The 24,553-nt window shown below is 36.5% G+C and overlaps 1 protein-coding gene and 1 long non-coding RNA gene across 3 annotated transcripts; one reads left to right on the top strand and one right to left on the bottom strand.

Moving 5' to 3' along the window:
- Nucleotides 1-176: 176 nt before the first annotated feature.
- On the bottom strand, nucleotides 177-9,926 carry LOC131529002 (uncharacterized). 2 transcript variants are annotated; one of them, XM_058758505.1, is made up of 6 exons: nucleotides 9,824-9,926; nucleotides 3,142-3,336; nucleotides 1,743-2,837; nucleotides 1,488-1,656; nucleotides 1,202-1,329; nucleotides 177-706 (listed from the first exon to the last, which is right to left on the bottom strand). In XM_058758505.1, the coding sequence occupies exons 2-5, from the start codon at nucleotides 3,332-3,334 to the stop codon at nucleotides 1,218-1,220; spliced, it is 1,569 nt and encodes a 522-aa protein (XP_058614488.1). In that variant the 5' UTR covers nucleotides 3,335-3,336; nucleotides 9,824-9,926; the 3' UTR covers nucleotides 177-706; nucleotides 1,202-1,217. The 2 variants fall into 2 exon arrangements, with proteins under 2 accessions (XP_058614488.1, XP_058614489.1); XM_058758506.1 differs by lacking the exon at nucleotides 9,824-9,926 and having other exon boundaries at nucleotides 3,142-3,347.
- LOC131529003 (uncharacterized) lies at nucleotides 5,482-9,824 on the top strand. The gene is made up of 3 exons (XR_009267971.1): nucleotides 5,482-5,733; nucleotides 6,007-6,190; nucleotides 7,166-9,824. It is a non-coding gene; the product is annotated as an uncharacterized LOC131529003 (long non-coding RNA).
- Nucleotides 9,927-24,553: the final 14,627 nt, after the last annotated feature.

Raw genomic sequence — 24,553 nt, 5'->3', positions numbered from 1 at the left:
GTAAAAATTGGAAAAAAATGCATAACCACAAATCAAGTCAGTCAAAGTGTATTCATTGCCATTGAAGATCATTAATCATGTGGGGGTGGAAGTGAATTAACCGTGTCCTGGTAGGAAAGAAATGCCTATGTCACATGAATAAAAGTTCATAATTTAGGTTTTTGTGTCCATGTTTTTTTTTTAATTACTTTAATGCCTACAATATCAACAAACCTGCAATACTACAAGTTTTCAAAAATTACACAGAACTCAATACTACTCAATAACAATTTTTATTCATAACATAAACACTAGGCATGGGTCCAGTATCAAAAGTTACCATGTTGACATTTTTAAACAGATAATCTTGTTTACTTTAACATGTACAGAACTCTAATAAATTTGTTTCTATAAAAACAAAATCAATTTTTCAAATAAAAACAATAAAACAAAACATAACACGTTAATATTTTTAAACAGATAATTTTTTACTTTAACATGTACAGAACTCTTATTTAAATTTACTTATATAAATACAAAACAAAACAAAAAAACTATAAAATAAATTAAATATCTAACATTACAACCCGCACAAAAAAAATAAGTTTCAATAGTGCCAACCAACTGTAAAAGACTTAAAACCTTTTAAAATGTGTTCTATCTTGAATTTTGGATCACTTCCACAGGTTCTCCTAGACAGGTCCCATGCACATTATCCTCCTTGGATCTAGAGAACATATATTTGTTGTTAGATGTTAGAGATGCTTTAATCTTACCAAGATGGGTGTACACAAGTTGAATTAATCATCTGTTTTTTTTCTGTATTATGCCATGTTCCCCTTCATAATGACTATTTTTTCTCTATATGGCAGTTGAAAGTTATTGTAATGCTTGTAAGCTATTGTAGTTTGTAGTATTGTAGTGTGACAAGGATGTTAGATAGCTGCTAAAATTAAAAAAAGTAATAGTGATTAAGTGAAAAATAGTAGTGTATATTTGATTTCAGTCTGTATTCAACATCATGTATTGATCATTTCATTTCTATGAACTACACTGTAGAGATAGATATAGTAATCCATATTTAATAATACCAATTAAATTGCAAAATTAAATTTGTGCCACTTGTGCTGTCTACACTCAGCGTTCATTTTTCAAAAATGTATGCACTATGTATGTACAATAAAGTAAGTAGAAGAATGCAAAGTGACAATAAGCAACTTACCAATTAAGAACTCCATTCAAACTCTGCGGGTTATGAGGGTCAGGACTTTCGGGTTCACTGCATGGCTCTTCTTCTTTTCCAGACGCTCAACTTTGGAGCCCTTGTCAGGATTGATCTTAAATATGCACCTGTTGGTAAAGGAGTAGTACAAAATACAAACACTGTTTGATATCAACTAAATGTCAACTCACAGTAATAAATTACAGCATAAATACAGAGACAAACAAGAATCTAGCTTAAAGAACCAGAAACATTCCCAATCAAAAGAGAATTATGGCATATTTACCTTTGAAGAAACTCCAGCGTGGCTCCGAGTTCCACAGGGTAGTGCATGTTGAAAATGTAGTAGCAGATGAACATGCTGACCAGTGCATCATTGAAGCTCGTCAAATGTTCAATTATCACCTCCTGGTCTGCTGCCACCATGAAAGCTGCTGCAGATAGAGGACTCGTTCCTGTGAAAAGTCATACAGGAAAATCCATCACTTTAAATGTGTCTATTTGCATGTAGGGCACACAAATTCTGTTGCCTCTCACTTACCACATACAATAATGCATGGTGTGGGTGGTAGGCGATCGGTCTCAACCTCATCTGCAATGCATTTTTTGTCAACGATGTGGAACATTTTTGTACAATCCTCTTTGAAGTGTGAAAGTAGCATCAACACTGCACCAGAAGGTCCACCACTCAGTTGGATTTCAGCTCTGTCTTTTGCAGCTATGACTGACTTCTCAATTGGAAGAGACTGAAAGTAGTCAAGAACTCTTGCAAATTTAGTTGTCGTGGCCTCTTCAAATGCCTCATTTAACTGGACACCAGTTAAAAGTTTGAAGTGTTCCTTCATGCCGACAAGTGAGAATAGGTAGGGCCATTCTTCTTTAAGGAAATGTGTGTCCTTACCAGACCTTATGTCACTTCTCTGAGATATGAAGGTATCTGAGATTAACTCTTGTATACGTTTTTCATTCCTGTCATTTGTCATGAACATTTCTTGAATCTCTTTTTTTTTCTTCATCTGTGCATCCATATTCACACGCACAGACTCCAACACTATACAGCCATAGGAGTCTTTCCGTTTCTTCTTATTTTCTGGAACAGTGCTTGTGTCATCTGCAGGAGTACTGTTGCGCTTATTCAGTGTTTCATTTCGCTTGTAGTTATCAACTCTGCACTGAAGTTGTTTTGTTAAAGAATCATGGCCACTTCCAACAACTTCATCTTCTATCACGTCTTTTAAAGACTTTGGATATTCTAGGACCATCTTTCGTGCAATTTCATTAAGGTGCTTCTTTAATGGTTTTTGGCAAATGGCGAGGATTTCACCTGAAATTATGCGAATCATTTCCCTGGCTGTTGGCTGCTCCTGATTGTCTAATTTCTTCCTCAAAACAGCTGGCAGCATGTCCCAAGGGATTTTAAAATTGTAGTGCCAGTCACTGCTCAGTCGTGTAGCAGAATGTGTGCTGTCAGTATCAGACTGAGAGGAGGTCGGTGTTGAAAATGAGCCTGGTGAAGTAACAGGTAGGCTTGAGTTTGGGCTTGGGCTTGAACTAACCCGAGGTGTTGTTATAATTGTTTGGGGTGAGACTGGGAAATATTCCTCCATCTTTAAGCGGCCTGAAGCTGAGAAGACACCTAATAAGCACAGAGACACGTCCATTAAAAAAGATCAATGTCAGTCTTTAACAGAGATTACATTTTGACTGTGTAAATACACTACTTATATTGTGGTATATCACTTATATTCCCAATCCCAAAAAATACATTTAAAGGTTAAAACTATAGCCTAAATCTGATGACTAGCTGACACATTATGTAAGTCATTAAAGAGCTATCTTTTGGAAGTGAAATGTTTTCATTACAATCACACAGTAAGCCCCAAAATGCCACTAGTGGCAACATCATCAATCTATCATATTACGGATTGGGCCTTACTTACTGTTTACATGTGCAAGAAGCTTCCTTGCTTGAATGGGTTTGAGCACTCCTGCTAGGTCATCTTTCTGGACAAGCTTCATATCATCAACTGTTTCCACACCAATGTTTTGAAGGGCATCCAAAATGGGTTGCAGTGTATCTGGTGTGCTGCACGTTGGTAGTACTTCTTTAATAAGAGTGGCTATATCATCCATGGCTAAAAGGGGAAATAAATGATCAGTGAAAATGAAACATAGCTACAGGTCTAAAACACCATGCTTCAGGGATATTACTTTCATTGCAAACAGACTGTATGCTGGCAGTGGATAAAAATCGAGACACTGATCAGCATTAATGCAAACAATATCCTTTGCAGCTTCACCAATTTTATGGAGCCCATATTCTGGCATGTAAGATGATGAGTGTGGCGTCACAAGAAAATACACATCTTTGTTTTCTTTCATCAGAACAAGTTCAAGTTACCCAAATTCCAGAGACTCGTCATTCTTAAGGCATAGAAAGAACCCCTTGTTATATAGAGTTCCCCTAAAGTTCACTTCTGTGGACACAAAGTCAGGTGTGACCGAGCCTGTCTCAATAGCACTGCGTACCTTACTGCTATATAGCTCAGCATGGTAAGGGGAGGAGTCTTTCACTTGCAAAACTGGAGGAAAGAAGGAGCTGGAGTTCATGTAGGACTGAAGTAGCTGGTGATTGTTTGCAAGACTCTTGCAAACATTTGTGAAGTTTTGTGTCCTCCTCACACACCGCTTGAAATATGAGTGCTTGCTTTCAAACCTCAATGTCCATAAGTGAACAAGTGGGCCAAGCCTCATGATCAGTGATGGATAGTGGAGGAGGTAGTGATGCTTTGGTTTCAATTTGTCAGAGGGAAACAGATGCTTCCTTGTTTCAAGATATTCTTGAATGTGGACATGAAGAAAACTAACTTGGGCAGCAGATATTTTGGGGGAACAGACTAGCTCAACTACTTCTTTTAGCATTATCATTAGCTGCCATACCGGGTCCTGAATGTCTTTGATTTTGTCACCAATAATGATGGGAAGGAGTTTTAGCAAACACCAATTCTGGACTGCCTGCCCACCAATTTTGTTACCACGTTCACTGACTTCTGAAGGAACTGAACTAGCATCTGATCCCAGGTACTTGAACTGTCTGATTCGCCGATTGAGTTGCTGGTAAGTCATCCATTTCTTTACTTTTATGAAGTGCTGTATGTAAATGGAAAGGTCATACGCAACTAAGTCATGGCCTATACATGGTGGAAGCCCTGGCTGACACACATGAAAATACTGAAGGCCATTGAAAAGTGAATCAAACTTCACTCCATTTACAGTTGTTTCCTTACTGTCTTTCAGTAGCTGCACTGCCTCTTTGTAGTTCTCAACTGTCCTCACTGGAAAACTGACATTCACATTGTCAATTTCCTCTCTGGGTACCAAGCAGTACCTACAAAAATGAGAGGAAGTACTGAAATTTTCAGTATAACCACCAATACAGTGGGATCCCAAATTGTCCCCAACGATGCACAAGACAGTTGCGTGTACAGTATGACCTGAAGAAGTGACTAGACCATTGTTTTCTAGATCTCTCATGTCTGACAGCATTCTTGAAAACAATTTCTCATGCCCAAAGTATTTCATATCCTGCTCTGTGCACAAAAGCAAAAGCTGCAGATGATCAACACTTGACCGATAGAATGGCTCAAAGTTGGCAAGTGTAAAGTACACTCCCACAATCTTGTGCTTTTTCTTTGCTGAGCCGAGAGGGTTGACTACCTCAAAAGCATCCTGGTACAGAATAAGCTTTAAACTCACACCTGACTGCATACACAGAGCATTGGTTTTAAACACTGACCCATCACACACATCAGTTAACACACCAGTAGGAGGGACATTTTGAGTTTTCACACATTGCTGCCACACCACAGGATCTTTTAATAAAGCTTTTAAAGTTTCCTTAAGAGGGAAAGACTTACATCTTTGGGCCTGCAAGCTACAGAAGAAAAAAATAAAAAATAAAAATAAAAATAAAAATAAAAATAAAATAAAAACTATATTCTGTCAATGAGTCCGGTGTTCTTTAAATATTCAAACATATATTTTATTACTCTATGACAAAATATCTCTAAAAATAAACTTTTACATGGAGAGTCTATGGGATTAACTCCCTTTTGGAGACAGCCTCCAGCGGCCAGTCGATGAATTGCAGTTTTAGTCACTTCCGTGTGAGTGAGAGAGAGAGAGAGAGAGAGAGAGAGAGAGAGGTTGCTGCTTGATTTGGACACACCCTTTTTTTGGGTGTGGTGTGCGATTCTGTGCCGACCAATGGGAACAATGATAACAGTGTGTGTATACACACCTTACAGTCTATGATACACACCCACACGGTATATAAGTGGTGAGGGTGAGGGTGGTGTGCGCGCGCGGTGATCGGTTACAGTCGGGTGAGTGAGCGGACAGAGACGGAATTCTCTTCTGTTGACTCGGACAGCAGGACTCTCACTCTGGATCTATTATGTCTTAATGTAGCCTATATTCAGCGTGATTTTATAAACATTCTAGATTGTTCTTTATTTCTCCTCTTCACACAGGTAGCCTACCTGATTTTTTTATTTTTATTTTTTTTATTTTTAAATAACTGCTTTACTGAGCAGCTTTATGTTTTATACAAATGACTTCCGTTTTGTCAAAAATGTTTTAATATCTGCCATCTGTAAATTATTGAATGTTTGTTATAATGTTAAATAAAGTAATCATCTTTATTCCTTGTTTTACTGCTCAAATTTGACAGATTAAGAATAATGCATGTGATGTGAAATTGCTGTACCTAAACTTAAGATGACTGTAATTAAACTCTTAAACAGATTCAAATAGTGTGTAGAAAGAAGAAAACACGGAGAGAAAACTGCTGGAGCATCAGAAACCACAGACGAGCAAAAACCAACAGGACAGAGAGAGAAATGGAGGAGAGAGATGAGACACAAACCAGCGGAGAGAAAAACAGACAGACAGCTGTTAGACGAGAGAGTATGGAGAAAAAGCCAAACTGTAAGTGTTTGTTCATTTTTAAACTTGTCTTAGATTTACTATCATCTTACTATAACACTCCTGTTATAAAGCGGCACAAGAATGATTCAAGATTTTCTGCAATCACAGACAGAGGTGGACAGTAACGAAGTACATTTACTTGAGTATTGTACATAAGTACACTTTATCTCTATTTTACTTCTTTTTTTCTTCTTCTAACTTATGAATTTAACTTCACTACATTTGAAAGACACATAATACATTTCACTCCATTTCTATCAAGATCCTCGAGGTAGAAAGTCGTTACTTTAGCAGCTTTGAAAGTCAGTGGGTGATGAAATGAAAATATGACCTATAAATCCACAGAAGAACAGCTGTGCGTCTCCTGATTAAACACAATACTTCAGGTGTTGGACCTGAAGCAGCAGCACTGCAGACCGTTCTGTGTGACATTAGAGAGCATCTCTGAATGTTTGTTTTGATGTCAAATAGAGCTTGCTGTTTTGCTTTTTATGTTAAAGTATGTTAAAGTAGTGTTACTGTTGTAAAGTTATACAGCTACAGTTGTGTTGCTGTGTTTGATTTTCTTCTCATCAGTCTGTATTTACAGCAGTTTCACTGTCCACTCGGTTTAAATGTGGATGAATGGCTATAGATGTGCGCACACACTGCCAGAGATGTGTTGATCATATCATGCTGCTTCTGTGAGGGTGGTAGGGGTCTTAAATAAAATTGTTTTTTGTCAACTCACTTGTTTCATTTCTAAAGGTTTTTAACTTTCTAAAAGCTCTTTACTCCAAATATACTGCAAGCTAGTCAGTGTATTTAGTAGGTGTAATGTATTGTAAGCTGCTTCAGAGGAATAAGGTATTGCATACAACAATAATAAAACAGTGCATTGACATAAAAAAAATTAATTTCCTTTTGGTACTTAAGTAGGCCTATTTTATAAATCTAAAAAAATGAGGATAATCAATATATGTTTGTGATTTCTAGTCTCACGTGATCCAGAAAGGCCTGTAAAGTTTCATTCAGATGTTCTCAAGAACACACAACATCAGTGACGTCCAGAAACAGACTGAACATCATCATCATCTTCATCATCTTCATCACTCCAGACTACAGACTGTTCAGATCCTTTTTCAGACTCGATCAGAAACAATCAAGACTTATGAACGGATTCTTTCTCACATAATTGATAACTGTGTTTTATTGCTTTACAAAAATGTTTGTATCATTTTGCACTACAATTCATGTATAATGTATATTTTTGTATTTCTGTATATTTTCATATATTTCATAGATACCGTATTTTATTTATATTATTCAGCATAATTCTGTAGTTTATTTTTTAAAGCATTAATTAATCATCATTTTATCCTATTGTAAATTATGCAGCAACCATTGGAGGATAATAATGGTTCAGTTTATTTCATCTGTACAGTTTACATATGCACACATTATTCTGAAGGAATCTGATACAGTTTTACAGTAATCTCACATATAATCAGCTTTTTACTGTATGATACGGTACAGCCAATTTAAAACAGTTTTTTCTATACATGATGTCTAGAATTAACTGTAAATAAGTATTAAACATAAAAAAAAAAAAACATTTTACTGTAATAAATCTGTTTCAGGAGAGAATAAGCCTGCTTAAGATTGAAATAAATGAATAAATAATATATTGTGCTTAAAACTGCATCACAAACCAAAGATACTTATGCATAATACAAACAATAAACAAAAATGTCACTATCCAAAGACTTTATATTGACTACGCAGGTTTGTTTAAATGTGACAAAACGGTTTTAAAACATCTTTCTTAAGGTGTTATTTACAAGAAGAAACGATCTGAAAACCAGTCAAATACATTTGAACATTTAAACGCAGAGTTTTCATCCTTACACTTTAATTGCTGAGCTGTCATGTTTTCACGACCAAACTCTCGAACACTTCAAAACACGCCAGACTTAAACCTGTGGCCTGAGATCTAGAGACAGTCGTGGGGTTCATATACTGTATGTCATATGTGCTGAAATACTGGATCATAGATATTATGAAAACACTCGTCTGAGCTCTGACTCTACAAACTCATGAATGTGATGCAGATCTAGAGATCTGTTCAGTGTGTCATGCTGTATTGAGTCGCTCTCTACTGGAGATCATCAGTATTACAGAAGATCAACAGCTGACAGAAAACCCACATCCACAGATACATTTCTATTATCATAAAAAAAAAAAAAATCACAATTAAAATATGCTTAATTTTAATGCTAATCACTTGGTTTTTTTTTTCTTTTTTTTTTTTCTTTCTTTTCTTTTGAATCTGGGGTGAAATTAGACCTGGCTATGTTTTAAACGGGGCAACAACAAGCACACAATTATTCAATATAAACCTGTGATAGAAAAGCCTGTCAATCATCATTAGAGCACCACAACACTGCATGATCTCTGTAATCTTAGGAAAGAACATTTCTGCCTTATGAACAGTGACAGTCACATTTGACCCACATTTCCTTTGGCTTTGAGCTGCCAAAAAAGCTCCATATAAACAACATGAAGGTTCTCCGTTCTGTGTAAAGGCTGAGTCACTCGACGGTCGGCCACACCTTGTGTTTCTTGCGCTGAAGTAAGGACAGCTTGTCCTGCTTTATCTACGAGGTGTACGGAGGGATGTTGAATGCCAAGAATGTTGTTGTTTTTGAGGAAATTACGTGATCCACTGCGAGCACTTTCGTTATCAGGCAACAACGATGTGCACACTCATGGAGTATAAGCTGGAAGAGCAAGATCTGAGGAATGCTGTAGTAACCCCTTTATTTATTTATTTTTTTTTTTATTCCTGAACGAAATCACAATGTTGAGATCAATTTAACAATTAATTAGCTGTTTGCAGAGTCATACATTTTAATTTAACCAGTCAGGTGGACATTTACATTTACCTGAACTTCAGCTACACGTTTACTAAACTTAACGTTTTAATTTTACTGTGAGTTGGAAAATGATCTGGAATTAGTGAGGGTTTTCTAATAAAGTGCAGATATAATGTTTAAGAAACAGCTGCACCATAACAAGAATAGCCAGAATAGCAGTGTACAGTGAGACAAGATTATTTACTTTTACAAATAATTAGAATTGAATTTAAGAAATATATTGATACTAATATTTTTCTAGTGATCTATTAGTCTGTATTTTCATTGAGCATATCTATTTCGGCATGCCGTGTTTTTGTCTCGTGCATCACTATATCAGCTGCAGCTTCAGACTGAATCACGCATTTATATGTAATGTTAGATAATATCACTACCAAAACTTCGCAGTGGCTGTCGGTCCTCTTACCAGCATGAAAAACAATACTTTTTTTTCTTTGTTCAGCGGATTATAGCTGTATAGCATTGAAAGTGTGAAAGACTGCTCACTTTACAATCACTAGAAAGCTGTCACTCATCTCAGTTCAGTTCGCGATCTCACGAGTTTAGTAATAAATAATGATGTTATTGCCTTCAGTAGAGTTTCTCAGAAATGAATGTTTTGAATGAAATAATCTGTACTGCATAAAGCTAGAAATAAACGTGACTTAACTTGTGCTCGACTGCATCAACAGAATATAACAACAGACAGGTATGCAATAAATCATGATATTACACTTACAGTGTAATCCGATGTTGTATCCGAATCAGAAAAGTGCAAAATCAAGAGTAGCTGCTGTAAATACGTCAGTGCTCTCTGAAGATCTGCAGCAGAGCTCTGTCTACAGCAGCTCGCGGTGTGTGTGCTGCCACTGCTGCGCTTGCGGTTTATATAGACGTCACCAGTGGCGAAAGCGAAATAACCATTTATTGTATATGAATTCATTATTCATCTTTTCACCATATTCTACATTTATGCAACAAGTACTGGAGATAATAATGGATCTGTACAGTTGACATATTTAAATTGATATCTTGTATATGTCCATAACATATACTATGCTTAAATAAAATAGTATTTGACATAATATTTGTACGTATCTTGCATGTGAATAAATTCAATCATGTCTAAAATAAATGAACACAAATTCATAACCTCAGAATTATTGCTGTCTTTCTAGTTGCAATACAGATGAGGAAGGATCGCAAATGTAAATGAAAATATTTTACAGGTACATGAAAATACTCATGAAAATATGCATATACATGAAATATTCAAGAGTAAATCATTTCAACACCCTGGCTGTGCATTTCTCAGCTTTCAGTTCCAGCTGTCTGTTAACAACAAGCGACCCACTGAGCAAAAGCTGCTGAACGCTGATGAAACTGAAAATAACGTGAATTATGATCTATGACTGCATTATCACTGCTTACTCTGGGCAACACCTCAAAGTTTATTTCGTCTCAGACACTATCTTCAGAAGTACATTTCCACACCCAGACAAAAGTGTTTAAAGCTGTCAATCAGTTCAATGTCTGATTAAACACATCAGCAGCTCATTAATGACTTTAACAGCTAAACTGAAGCTGAATACAAGGCTCACTCAGTCCTGCACTTTACATTAAATAACTATATATTAAATATCTTCTGTTTAACACAAATCTGACACCAGTTTAATTGCACTGCTGCTGCACTTTACTGACATTTTCACATCATGATCCACGTCTTGATCACACAGAGACTTTTTGTGTTTTACTAAATATTTGGTTCATTTTGCACTGTTTCATGTATTATGTATATTTTTATATTTCTGTATATTTGGATACATTTCCCAGATTCTATATTTATCTGCATATTTTTGTAGTTTATTTTATCATGTTTATGCACCAACCATTGGAGGACAATAATGGTTCAGTACATTTCTTCTGTATAATTTACATGTTATTCTGAATTAATCTGATACATATTTATCGTAATCTCACATATAATCACTGTTTTCCCCTTTTACTGTATGATACACAGCCATTAAATACCATATGTTCTGTACATGATGTTATAAAACTATTACCAGCATTATTTTGTAAATTTTCACTATAATAAATATGTTCTGCTCTAGGAGAGCAGAAAAAAAAGTACTTAAAATGCTTTGTACTTAAAAACAAAATACACCTATATGCATAACTCAAAAATAAAAGTCATTATCCACAGACTTTATTTTGACTATGCAGGTTTGTTTAAATATGACAAAATAACCATCTAAACACAGGGTTTTCATCCTTACACTTGAATTGCCGAGTTGTCAAGAGACTAAACTCAAATATTGAAAACTGTGGCAAAGACAGACGCATGATTCATGCTGTATGTCATGTGCTGAAATACTGAGTCAAGGAGAGTGTGTCTGCAGGTGTATTGTACACACTCTGCATACCATGCAATGCACATTTTCTTGGAGGTAGATGCGACAATTTTGAGCTGGGCACTGAAACACACAGAATTCACATCAGGATTAACGAGTCGAGCCAGCTGCAAATGGGTGTACCTTACCCTAAACCTACTTGGGATCAACAGTGGTGTGTCACAGAAACGTCAAGCTCCGCCCTCATCAAGCCCCGCCCTCACCCAGTGCTCGTATGGACGGCGGTAAAGTTAGTTTGATATTCGGTTTCATTCCAGTTAAACTCTTTGTGCCTGTTATGTTTTGAGCCCAACTAACTCAGACATAAATATATGCAGAAAAACTTAAAACGTACCAACATATTTTATACAACATATTTTAACCAAATTATCAAATGTAAATATTAATAAATACGACCCTACAAAATCCCCAACTTTTTGTAAATGGTCTCTCTTTTTTGACAAACGTTTTAATAACAGTTTTATAATAAACTCCTTTAATGTTGGATCCAATCCGTCATGTAAATCAAAATGACTTTAACCTCATTGTATGCCTTGGCATAGCATTTGGATATTACCATCTACATATGTTATTTCTAATAAAAAGAAAGAAAGAAGTACTTTACAAAATTATTCACAGATGTTATCCTGTAAATGCAGCTGTAAGCAGATATATGTATAGTGTTTGTGACACATCTATCTATCTATCTATCTATCTCTCTGTGTGTGTGTATGTGTGTGTGTGGGGTGGGGGCTACTAATACTGATTCAGGTACCAACTGAATCAGACTAGAAACGCACATGATAGTAAGATATTCATGTGGCCCTAACCTAATTGATCATAACGTATTGTTCATTCAAATAAACGGAATTAAAAAACAAACAAACTTCGTATTATTTTGTGTAAATGTAACTTCATTTGGAAATGCATAAATGTTTAAAAGAGAAGAGGAAGAACATCCTGAATTAATTTCAGAGAAAACCTGAAAGTGAAAGGGTTCCTGGCGATGTTCGCACTGCTGTATAGTGGGCGAAGCTACAGAAAAGACCGTCAAGCTCCGCCCAGCTGTTGCACTATATATAGTGTCTCTCAGTTCATTCTGACATTAGCAGGAGCTCTGAGGAGATCTCTGTCGAGATATAACGCTGGAATAAATCAATGAGAGTTAAAAAAAAAAAACCTGAACTGAGAGTTTGTTAAAGGCAATGTATGACTGCTCTTGGAGTTCATATTCACTAAAACTGTAAGATTCTTGCTTCACGCGCAACTCGGTTAAACATACTGTTAAAAACGGTTTAACGGGCTGTTTTTGATGTAAATATGCGCCGAGGGCGATATTTAAGACCATTTTGTTGTGTTTATTTACGTTATAATGTAACGCTTATATTGTAGATTATATAGATATAGTTCCTGTAGCACTTGTTAGCAATTTCTGATATAACGGTGATTAAACCACATGTTTGCATTAAATATAATTTTGTGTTTTGAAACAATGATTATATGGACAGAAAATGTGTGTAACTAATGAAAGCAGAAGATCATGTTTTGAAAGAATGACAGATTTATGAATATTCTAGTTTTAATTAATCTTCTAATCACACGGAGTTCATGCTGATTGATCAGGAACTGATTTGATGTCAGGTGATATGATGTTATATGGCTTTAACACTGCTGGCTTTAATGAAACTGTATTTGTGTGATTACAGAAACAAATTGAATGTTGAAAGGAAACCACAGAGAAAACTGCTGGAGCATCAGAAACCACAGACCAGCAAATAACAACTGCACAGAGAGAGAAATGGAGGCCAGAAATGAGACACAAACCAGTGCATCTCGAGAGAAAAGCAGACCGAGATTGCTCCCACAGCTCTCGGCCCCGCCCACTCCTTACAGTGTGATTGTTTGATTGATGTTTTATTTTGATAACATAAAATCTGTAAATCCAAAACAATAATAATACATTTATATATATATATATATATATATATATATATATATATATATATATAAAATACTATTTTTTTACATGATATATGTGTATGTACTGTGTATATTTATTATGATACTGGAGTTAATAAATCCAACTCTAAGACATTTTCTGCAAACTCCTTTTTTACCACTTCTTTAAGAATCACTGAGTCTTATCTGAGGTTGTTTTGATGTAGTTCATGAAACATTTCATAATATACATCTCGTTGATTATCTGTTTTGGTCAGGTTGTGAATCAGCAACCCTGCAATACTATCACAACCAGATGTTTTAGTAATATTCTATAAACTGTTAATGCTCCGCATTGTTAATGTGCAGATTTACTGCACAGAGAGCATCTGAATCTATGTTAAAGTTTTATTCATAAATGTGGAGAAGGCATGATGTATAATTAGCTAAAGTAATTTGAGATTAAATCACATACAGACACAAGCACAGTCTACATACAGTGGGTACGGAAAGTATTCAGACCCCCTTAAATTTTTCACTCTTTGTTATATTGCAGCCATTTGCTAAAATCATTTATGGCAGAGTGGCCCGACGGAAGCCTCTCCTCAGTGCAAGACACATGAAAGCCCGCATGGAGGACTCCAAGATGGTGAGAAATAAGATTCGCTGGTCTGATGAGACCAAGATAGAACTTTTTGGGCTTAATTCTAAGCGGTATGTGTGGAGAAAACCAGGCACTGCTCATCACCTGTCCAATACAGTCCCAACAGTGAAGCATGGTGGTGGCAGCATCATGCTGTGGGGGTGTTTTTCAGCTGCAGGGACAGGACGACTGGTTGCAATCGAGGGAAAGATGAATGCGGCCAAGTACAGGGATATCCTGGACGAAAACCTTCTCCAGAGTGCTCAGGACCTCAGACTGGGCCGAAGGTTTACCTTCCAACAAGACAATGACCCTAAGCACACAGCTAACATAAGTCAAGTCAAGTCAAGTCACCTTTATTTATATAGCGCTTTTACAATACAGATTGTGTCAAAGCACTTAACTATCAAATTGGAGGATAGAGTGTCAGTAATGTATAATGATAAGATTAAACACTCAATTTTCAGTTAAAGGCATTTCATTATTGAATTCAGAGATGTCATTGTCTAGCTCAGTTTAGTTTAAGTAGTTTCTGTGCAATCAAATCGGCGATAATCGCTAGAAATTAAGTGTCCCCAACTGAGCAAGCCAGAGGCGACAGCGGCAAGGAACCAAAACTCCCTCCGAGACAGAATGGAGAAAAAAAAACCTTGGGAGAAACCAGGCTCAGTCGGGGGGCCAGTTCTCCTCTGACCAGACGAAACCCGCCGTTCAAAAGTTTATATTTCTATTTTAATTTTGTTGCAATTTCTAACAATAGTAGTATTATGTAGTTAGGTATTTTATTATATTTTAGTTATTTTGTTATTTTGGTTGATATATCTGGGGATATATCTCTGGGGGTCATCTAGGTGTCCTTGTCTCCGCTGACGATCAGGGCTGTAGACATCATCTCTTGGTGCTGATCCACCATCTGATCGGATACGGACTGAGAAACAGAATAGGAAAGAAACAGACAAATATTAGCGTAGATGCCATTCAACTTACGATGTAACGAGTACATCGTGAGTTATGGGGAGTGTTCGGTTCGGTTGATCTAATTAATGCAGCCTAACAATCCTTTAACGGATTTGAATAATATAAATGTGTTAGTGTGTTATGTGTAAGCCAGGATAAAGAGATGGGTCTTTAATCTAGATTTAAACTGACAGAGTGTGTCTGCCTCCCGAACAGTGTTAGGTAGATTGTTCCAGAGTTTGGGTGCTAAATAGGAAAAGGATCTGCCGCCCGCAGTCGATTTTGATATTCTAGGTATTATCAAGCGGCCAGAGTTTTGAAAACGCAGCGGACGTGGAGGACTATAATGCGATAAGAGCTCGCTCAAGTACTGAGGAGCTAAACCATTCAGGGCTTTATAAGTAATTAACAAGATTTTAAAATCTATCCGATGCTTGATAGGGAGCCAGTGCAGTGTTGACAGAACCGGGCTAATATGGTCATATTTCCTGGTTCTAGTAAGGACTCTAGCTGCTGCATTTTGGACTAACTGTAGTTTGTTGATCAAGTGTGCAGAACAACCACCTAATAAAGCATTACAATAGTCTAACCTTGAGGTCATAAGCATGAATTAACATTTCTGCATTTGGCGTTGAGAGCATTGGTGCAATTTAGATATGCTTTTGAGATGAAAAATGCAGTTTTACAGATGCTAGAAACATGGCTTTCAAATGACAGATTGCTATCGAACAGCACACCTAGGTTCCTGACTGATGAAGAAGAATTGACAGAGCAGCCGTCAAGTGTTAGATAATGTTCTAGGTTATTACATGTGGGGTTTTAGGTCCGATAATTAACACCTCTGTTTTTCAGAATTTAGCAGTAAAAATTACTCGTCATCCAGTTTTTATATCGACTATGCATTCCGTTAGTTTCTGAATTTGGTGTGTTTCACCGGGCCGAAGGAGTGGCTTCACAACAACTCCGTGACTGTTCTTGAATGGCCCAGCCAGAGCCCTGACTCAAACCCAATTGAGCATCTCTGGAGAGACCCAAAAATGGCTGTCCACCAACGTTTACCATCCAACCTGACAGAACTGGAGAGGATCTGCAAGGAGGAATGGCAGAGGATCCCCAAATCCAGGTGTGAAAAACTTGTTGCATCTTTCCCAAAAAGACTCATGGCTGTATTAGATCAAAAGGGTGCTTCTACTAAATACTGAGCAAAGGGTCTGAATACTTAGGACCATGTGATATTTCAGTTTTTCTTTTTTAATAAATCTGCAAAAATGTCAACAATTCTGTGTTTTTCTGTCAATATGGGGTGCTGTGTGTACATTAATGAGAAAAAAAAAAATTAACTTAAATGATTTTAGCAAATTGCTGCAATATAACAAAGAGTGAAAAAAAAAAATATATATATATATAAATATATATATATATACTTTTTATGCTCATGTAATCGTGATACCAGCCTTTGCACATGTCACAAAAAAATCTAAAAGTTAAAAATGACATTGTAAGGATCCACCCGCTAGTCCAAACAGCGGAATCCAGCGGCCTGGACGAAGGTTTAATGCGTGTTCGGTCTTTTACTTGCGCTTTTGAATTTATTAGGATTTAGTTTCAATTTTAGTCTAACTCCGTGCTTGATCTGACTCCAATTTCAAGTGATCATTAAACTTAGACAATATTTATAATTAAACTGATCACAGATATCGATTGTACATTAATTTAGATATTTGATTATTCCGAAAATCCCATACTTGCAATTCTTCGTTCATTAGGGACTAGGTATCGCATAGGAATTACACTTCGGCCGATTATTTAGTGAATCCACGACACAAACTCGTCAGTTCTGAACTTACTCAGAGGGTGCAGAGTGATTATAATACCTTTAAGTGAGCTGCGCCTGCATGCTCATAACAAAGAGAGTATTTATTCCTATAACCACGAGAGCTACACCGTGTCAAGCCAGCAACAGTCAGAAATCCAGAGTCTCCTTCATGGTGCTCCCCATGGTTCATCCATCAGTGCTTGGTGTGATCTGTCGTGAACGCAGATTTGTGGAAATACCCCTACCATTAATCTACTGGAAAAAATGATTTCAGAAGAGATCAGAATAAATCAAATATAACAATTTATTATTAGTCAAGTAAACGTATCGTGCCAATTACATAATAAAACAATAAGAAGCCAATTCAAAAATAAGAAAATACATAACAGTTGTTCAAAGATGAATCTAAGAACAAAATGTTTACCTGACTTCAAGAAGAAGAGATATGGAACATATTATATACCCTCCACACTACGGGCTGATCTGGCTACAAATCACGCTGACTTATTTGCAAATTTCCCTTAAATACTACCAGAACAAAAGGCCCATAAACATTTATTCTCTGCCCCAAAACAGATTAAATCTGTGTATCGGGGATGAGAAACCTCAGGAAGAGATGTTCTCGTGCCCCAAATGGTCACACCTGTAGAGCAATGTTTATCAGGTTTTGAAAGGAGACCGCCCACAACAGAGGTACAGAATTCATTTAAGTTTCCAATATTTCCCATAATATAAGTGACTGCTGTGAAATTGAGACCAGTTTACCCATCGCACCGAGACCTTTAAAATGATACCAAACATGAAAGGGTTAAGATCATTAATTCTTAAGATACAGTAAATATTTATGTAAGAGTAGCAACTTGAGTTCTTTCAGTGACCAGTACCATGAGTCCAGGGGGGAAGGATGGGTGAGTGGACCAAATGGTCTTTCTCTCAGATCTTCTTGTCTGATTAGAGAGTTTATTGTCTTGTGGCATGACATTTGCATTGTAAGGGTTCCTGGGTGTTTGGCTTCACAAAGAGATCAAAGCCTAAATGAAGAGATGTGATCCGATCTGCTCAGATCCTTCTTCAGGGACAGATTTCCCAGAGTTTGGCTAAAAGCGGTTCTCTGTGCTGCGGTTCACTATAATTACACCAGGATTCTCACTGCGGACCTTTATTTCTGTGACTAAACAGAAGAGAACTCTCTTCTTCACACAGCTGACAAACATGTGATCTTAGCTGACTTTACTGAGACCTTTACAGCTGAACATTTTCATATAGATGACTGGATTACGTTATTTTATCTGAAATGTTTTAATAGCTGGCACATGTAAATTACTGAATGTTTGTAATATTGTTATATAATTTAATCATCACTTTTTGTCTGTTTATTCCTCGTGTCATGGTTCAGGAAGAAACACATGAAGAAAAGTGAAAAACTGAACCTTGTGAAGCTTGTCAGAAAATAAAGAAAATAAAATGTAATAAAGTACAAGAGTGTACATATAAGATTTTGTAACTTACAGTACCACCGCAGTGACAGATCTGAACCTTGATGATGATGTTTAATGTCAAGCAAATCTTCATAATCTAATATTTGAAGAAATTGCATAAAATCATGGATCAGTCATAAATGTATTGCAAGCCTCATATAATGCATTTTATCTAATAAAAGCTACTGAAAGATGATGTAGTTATTTCTGTGTTAGAGATGTGTTAGAACAATGTTCAATCTGAGATTAAAATACAAATGTACAAGTTGGAGTCAGATAATACAGTTTGGCTTCATGTTCAGCTCCACATTAAACATATCCGTGTCACCGGTGTCTCCCACTAACCAGACATTAACACTAACATAGTTTAGGACAAAGAGAATTTCCTTCGCAGAGCTAAAATATTTTTAGAGTGGATCTACCAGTTTGTGTTAGACTCTTGTGACCCTGTTCATTTACAGTACACATGATTTATGTTATCAGCTTATTCATAAACGCCTTTAAGACATTAACTGAGGCTGTTTAGGAAAACTACATAACTAACTAATGAATACTGCACAGCATACACTAGTGTCTACAATTCAGTTCTTTTACATTCTTGACTCATTATTTGATCAGACTGTGTCAAGTTTTGTCATGTACACACAATATTAGATTACATTTTTTACATCAGTTGTTAACTGAAATAATAACAAATACTTGGATTTATGTGTAGCTGCTTTGAAATGACATGAATAGTGACAAATGCTCTGCAAAAATGACACCCAAGAATGATTGCATCACATTGCTGGCATGATAAGCTGCTGAATGAGTCTAAAACTGACCGAAACAAAAACATGTGTGTACAGCATTACATACTGCATTTAAGTTTGCAAACATTTGATCAGTTCTTGCACTCTTGTTATGTTCTGCTGTTTGAGATACAGAGACAGTAAATATGGGCAGTTTTTGTATTAGATGAATACAGGTGCATCTCAATAAATTAGAATGTTGTGAAAAAAGTTCATTTTTTCTTTTAACTTATTTCAAAAAGTGAAACTTTCATATATTTTAGATTTATTTAGACAACGTTAGAAGCATCTTAACTGGGCTGTGGAGAAAAAGAACTGGACTGTTGCTCAGTGGTCCAAAGTCCTCTTTTCAGATGAAAGTCAAGTTTGCATTTCATTTGGAAATCAAGGTCCCAGAGTCTGGAGGAAGAGTGGAGAGGCACAGAATCCATGTTGCTTGAAGTCCAGTGTGAAGTTTCCACAGTCAGTGATGGTTTGGGCTGCCATGTCATCTGCTGGTGTTGGTCCACTGTGTTTTCTGACGTCCACAGTCAATGCAGCCATCTACCAGGAGGTTTTAGAGCACTTCATGCTTCCTTCTGCTGACAAGTTTTATGGAGATGCTGATTTCATTTTCCAGCAGGACTTGTCACCTGCCCACACTGCCAAAGGTACCAAAAGCTGGTTTAATGACCATAGTGTTACTGTGCTTGATTGGCCAGCAAACTCGCCTGACCTTAACCCCATAGAGAATCTATGGGGTATTGTCAAGAGGAAGATGAGAGACACCAGACCCAACAATGCAGAAGAGCTGAAGGCCACTATCAGAGCAACCTGGGCTCTCATAACACCTCAGCAGTGCCACAGACTGATCGACTCCATGCCACGCCGCATTGCTGCAGTAATTCAGGCAAAAGCAGCCCCTACCAAGTATTGAGTACATATACAGTAAATGAACATACTTTCCAGAAGGCCAACAATTCACTAAAAATGTTTTTTTATTGGTCTTATGAAGTATTCTAATTTGTTGAGAGTGAATTGGCGGGTTTTTGTTAAATGTGAGCCAAAATCATCACAATTAAAAGAACCAAAGACTTAAACTACTTCAGTCTGTGTGCATTGAATTTATTTAATACATGAGTTTCACAATTTGAGTTGAATAACTTTTTCATGACATTCTAATTTATCGAGATGCACCTGTATGTGTAATGTATTTTATATTTGTAAATATGTTTTTCGGAATTTGATCATTTTACAGTGATCACATATAATAATTATTGTTATTGCTGTACTTATGTTACTGTATGATTGTACAGAGTTGAGTTTATATTTGGGTCTTTTTTGCTGCCACAGCTCCATGAATCTTCTTGTGAGGAGCCATCTTCATAAAGTATGAACGCAGCTTTTTATTTTCATGTAAAGAATGACTTATGTATACTGTGAACAATAAATAGGAAGATGCAGTAAGAATAGTAAGATATGAATAATAAGATATATAAAATATTATCTGGCTAACCAGTACTTTTTATTAAAGTTGACACTGTTTTTATCCAGCATTAGAGTTGAAGATAACAGCCTGAAGAAACACTGTGTTGGGACTCTTCTGCTTCAGTAGCCTCTAAATGTATGGATTACAAAATGTAGGAATACAATCACTAAAATGAAATTCAGGGATGAAAAAATATATATAGTTGCAAGAAGCAAAGCACAACACAAATGTATGTAATACTAGTCCAGAGGTTATGATTCCTCGTCATATGGCCATTATATCTTCTGTGCAGTCTTGATTAAATGCCTGTTGCTGAGAGAAACATTAGTTTTTTTCCACTGTTGATTATGTAAAGTGGTAATTCAGTAAGAGTTGTGAAAATCAGAAACTCATTTGATAACTTCTGCAGCTTGTCTAAAGATCCTGCAGCTGAATTCAGAGAAGAGTGATGTCTTGAGCAGCGTGAGTAACCTGACACTGATTACATCAGCAGATCATTCACAACACAAACACAGAGAGACGAGTCATGAAGAGAAAATACATCACTGTGATGAATGAATGATTTCAGCAGCATCAGACTGTAAGGATCCACCCGCTAGTCCAAACAACGGAATCCAGCGGCCTGGTCGAAGGTTTAGTGCATGTTCGGTCTTTTAACTGCGCTTCTGAATATATCAGGATTTAATTTCAATTTTGATCTTGCTCCAATTCTGATCTGACTCCAATTCCAAGTGATCATTAAATTTAGACTAATTAAAAACTGATCACAAATATCGCTTATATATTAATTTAGATATTTGATTATCCTCGATATCCCATACTTTCAATTATCCGTTCACTGGGGACCTAATGTCTCTTTTGAGCCTATAGCGTCGGCCGAAGCGCCGGTCTCACGATCACAATTTCGCCAGTCTGATGTTAGTCAGAGGATGCAGGTAGACTAATACCTAGTTGTCTGCCGCCAACTGCTTGCTTATGACAAAAAGTGTAGTTTACTTAGTCTTTTCTTTTTCTTAGTCTTAAAATAAGAAAATACATAACATCAGTTGTTCAAAGATGAATCTAAGATTAAAATGTTTACCTGAATTCAAGAAGAAAATACATAGTGGAACATATTAAATACCCTCCACAATACGGGCTGATCTGGCTGCAGAATCGCGCAGACTGATTTGCAACTTTCCCTTAAATACTACCAGAACATAAGGCCCATAAACATTTATTCTCTGCCCCAAAACAGATTAGATCTGTGTATGGGGGATGAGAAACCTCAGGAGGAGATGTTCTCGTGCCCCAAATGTTCACACCTGTAGAGCAATGTTTATCATGTTTTGAAAGGAGACCGCCCACAACAGAAGTACAGAGTTAACTTAAGTTTTCAATATTTCCCATAATATAAGTGACTACTGTGAAATTGAGACCATTTTACCAATCACACAGAGACCTTTAAAATGATACCAAACATGAAGGTGAAAAACAACGGGTTCACAAGATATATGATGGGTATATAGCTATTCTCAATGAACTTTGAGTGAAGCTTTTTTGGGGGAAAAGAGAGAGAGGTAGAGAGGGCAGGGGAGAATGGGGTCGTAAATGATCAACGAGATAAGTTTGGTCAGGGTGGTGTTTGTTCTCTTTGAAGATCTTTTGTTCTCTTTGGAGATCTTTCGTTGTCTTTGGAGATCTCTTCTCCAGGTTAGTTTCATGGCTTTATTGCATGGCATCTGTCTTTGGGAGAGTTTCTGAGTTTTGGCCTCAGAATTAATTTTATAAGGAAATAAATTTGCTCCCTACAAGACTCTGGATATTCTAGTGCTTAAACTGGACAAATACAGTCATTTATCAGAGTTTCATAGAAATCTCTCATACTTTACCTGCAGCTTCACTCCAGCTGATGAAAACATGAACAAACTCCTGATGTCTCGCACTGAGAAACAAATCAGCAAATCAACTTACTGATTATTCATAATGGAAATTTGAAAATAAATCAAATATTTGCCCAGACTCTCTTCAGTTCATGAAAGGTGATCAAAACACTTATCTTTGTGTTGTGAAGATCTCTAACTGAACAAAAATATAATGATATTTTATTACAATGAAACTGGAATGTAAATCTGTACAGCACAGCAATTATTAACAAATGTTAAACTTTAATTCTAAATTGCATTTCAAATTTTTTTTTGCCACAAATATAATGCAAAAACAAAATGAAGAGAAATGTGAATGGTAGATGATCTGTGGAGAGTAAATGACGAAAATAGATGAGAGACGATCGAATGAATCGAGAGAGAAACAGACACTGAGACGAGTCCAACAGAACAGAATTAAGAGGAAAACCTTGTGTGTCTTTATGATGTTTACAATCATATTTCATCGTCAGCTCTGTTATCTTGATAGCTTGATAAGTTTGTCATGATTCAGAAAGACCAGCAGAGACGCTCACAGATGAGGTGAGATATTACTGATTATACGCAGATGAAGAAAATGTCAAACTGTAGAACTGACGCAGAAATCTGGTGTGATATTGAGAGTTGTGTGTGTTTTCTCTTTAGAAAGCTGTTAACGTTCATTAGTATGGAGAACCGGTCCCCCGACTGAGCCTGTTTTGTTTTTTCCATTCTGTCATCGATGCTGTCGCCTCTGGCTTGATTAGTTGGGGACACTTCATTTCCAGAGATATCGTCGACGATGACATCACTGAATTCAATAATGAAATGCCTTTAACTGAAAATTTAATGTTTAATCATGTCATTTTACATTATTGTCGCTTTGACACAATCTGTATTGTTAAAAGCTCTATATAAATAAAGGTGACTTGACTTGACTTGATTAGTGTACAATACTATAAAAAAATTATTATACAAAAAACATAATCAAACATATTAAAAATATATATATAACCAGCAAGATATTGATTGACTGATTTGACAATAATCAGAACAAAAATCAGATGAAGGATTATTTATTTATCTGACTCCAAAAGAGTTCTGACTACATGAACTTTGCTGTTATTCTTTAAAGCTAAAAGTCTTTCTTAGAAGTGATAGAAAAACCCAGGGCTTAACCTGATAGTTGCTACCTAAAGTTACAATTACTTTAGCTTCCAACAATATCAGTGAAGATTCAAGGTAAAGATTCTCAAAGCCTGTAAAACAGGCAAAACTAGTATGAGTTTGTGTACAGAAAACTTACAGAAGTGCAGGGGAAAACTTTCATTCATATGTGTTATGTGTGCAGACAGAGGCGGAGTAAAGCTTAGGCTATGAGTGTGAAGCAGGACTCTCAAACCACGGCGTTCCATGACCAGGGATGGTTCTGACGCCAACACAACAAATACCTCATGTTTTAGACACCTCAGCTGATATTTTATTAATAAAGTAATAGACTTTAGGTAGAGGAGCTCCTCCTCTATGCACACTAGTCACTTTTCACACACACTGCTGTGTGTACACAAATCCCACAAAAAGAACTCAGTAATATATGTATGTTTACATGCTCATGCACTACAAATCATCCTGCACTGTTCCCCAGCCAGCTGCTTGAACTCAATGTTTCTCCTTGCACATGTACAGTATTTATCTGAAGCATTCGTATAGTTTGTATAGTTTTTATTTTTTAGTTTGTATAGGTACTTTTTATAGATAGCATATTTATAGTCAAAATCTATCAGTAGGATAGTTGTGTATAGGTTTATATTGTCTTACTCCATTGTTGTATGCCTATATTTATGTAGCACCGTGGTCCTGTGAGGCACGACATTTCGTTCCACTGTATGCCCCGCATGTAGCGGAATGACAATAAAGCTCAACTTGACTTGACTTGACTAGAATACATAGAAATCAACAAAGTGCAAACAGCACATACAATGACATCAGGCAAGAAGAATGTGGATTACGAATGCATGAGATGACACACATCAGGAGGGTGTTACATTCTGTGTCGTATATAACTCAGATCTCAATCTCAGAGAAACACAAGCGGTGGAGAT

Source organism: Onychostoma macrolepis, chromosome 21, assembly GCF_012432095.1.
Source record: "Onychostoma macrolepis isolate SWU-2019 chromosome 21, ASM1243209v1, whole genome shotgun sequence".
In the NCBI taxonomy this organism is placed as follows: domain Eukaryota; kingdom Metazoa; phylum Chordata; class Actinopteri; order Cypriniformes; family Cyprinidae; genus Onychostoma; species Onychostoma macrolepis.
Note: the sequence above shows the minus strand (reverse complement) of the source record. Positions and strands in the feature narration are given on the sequence as shown.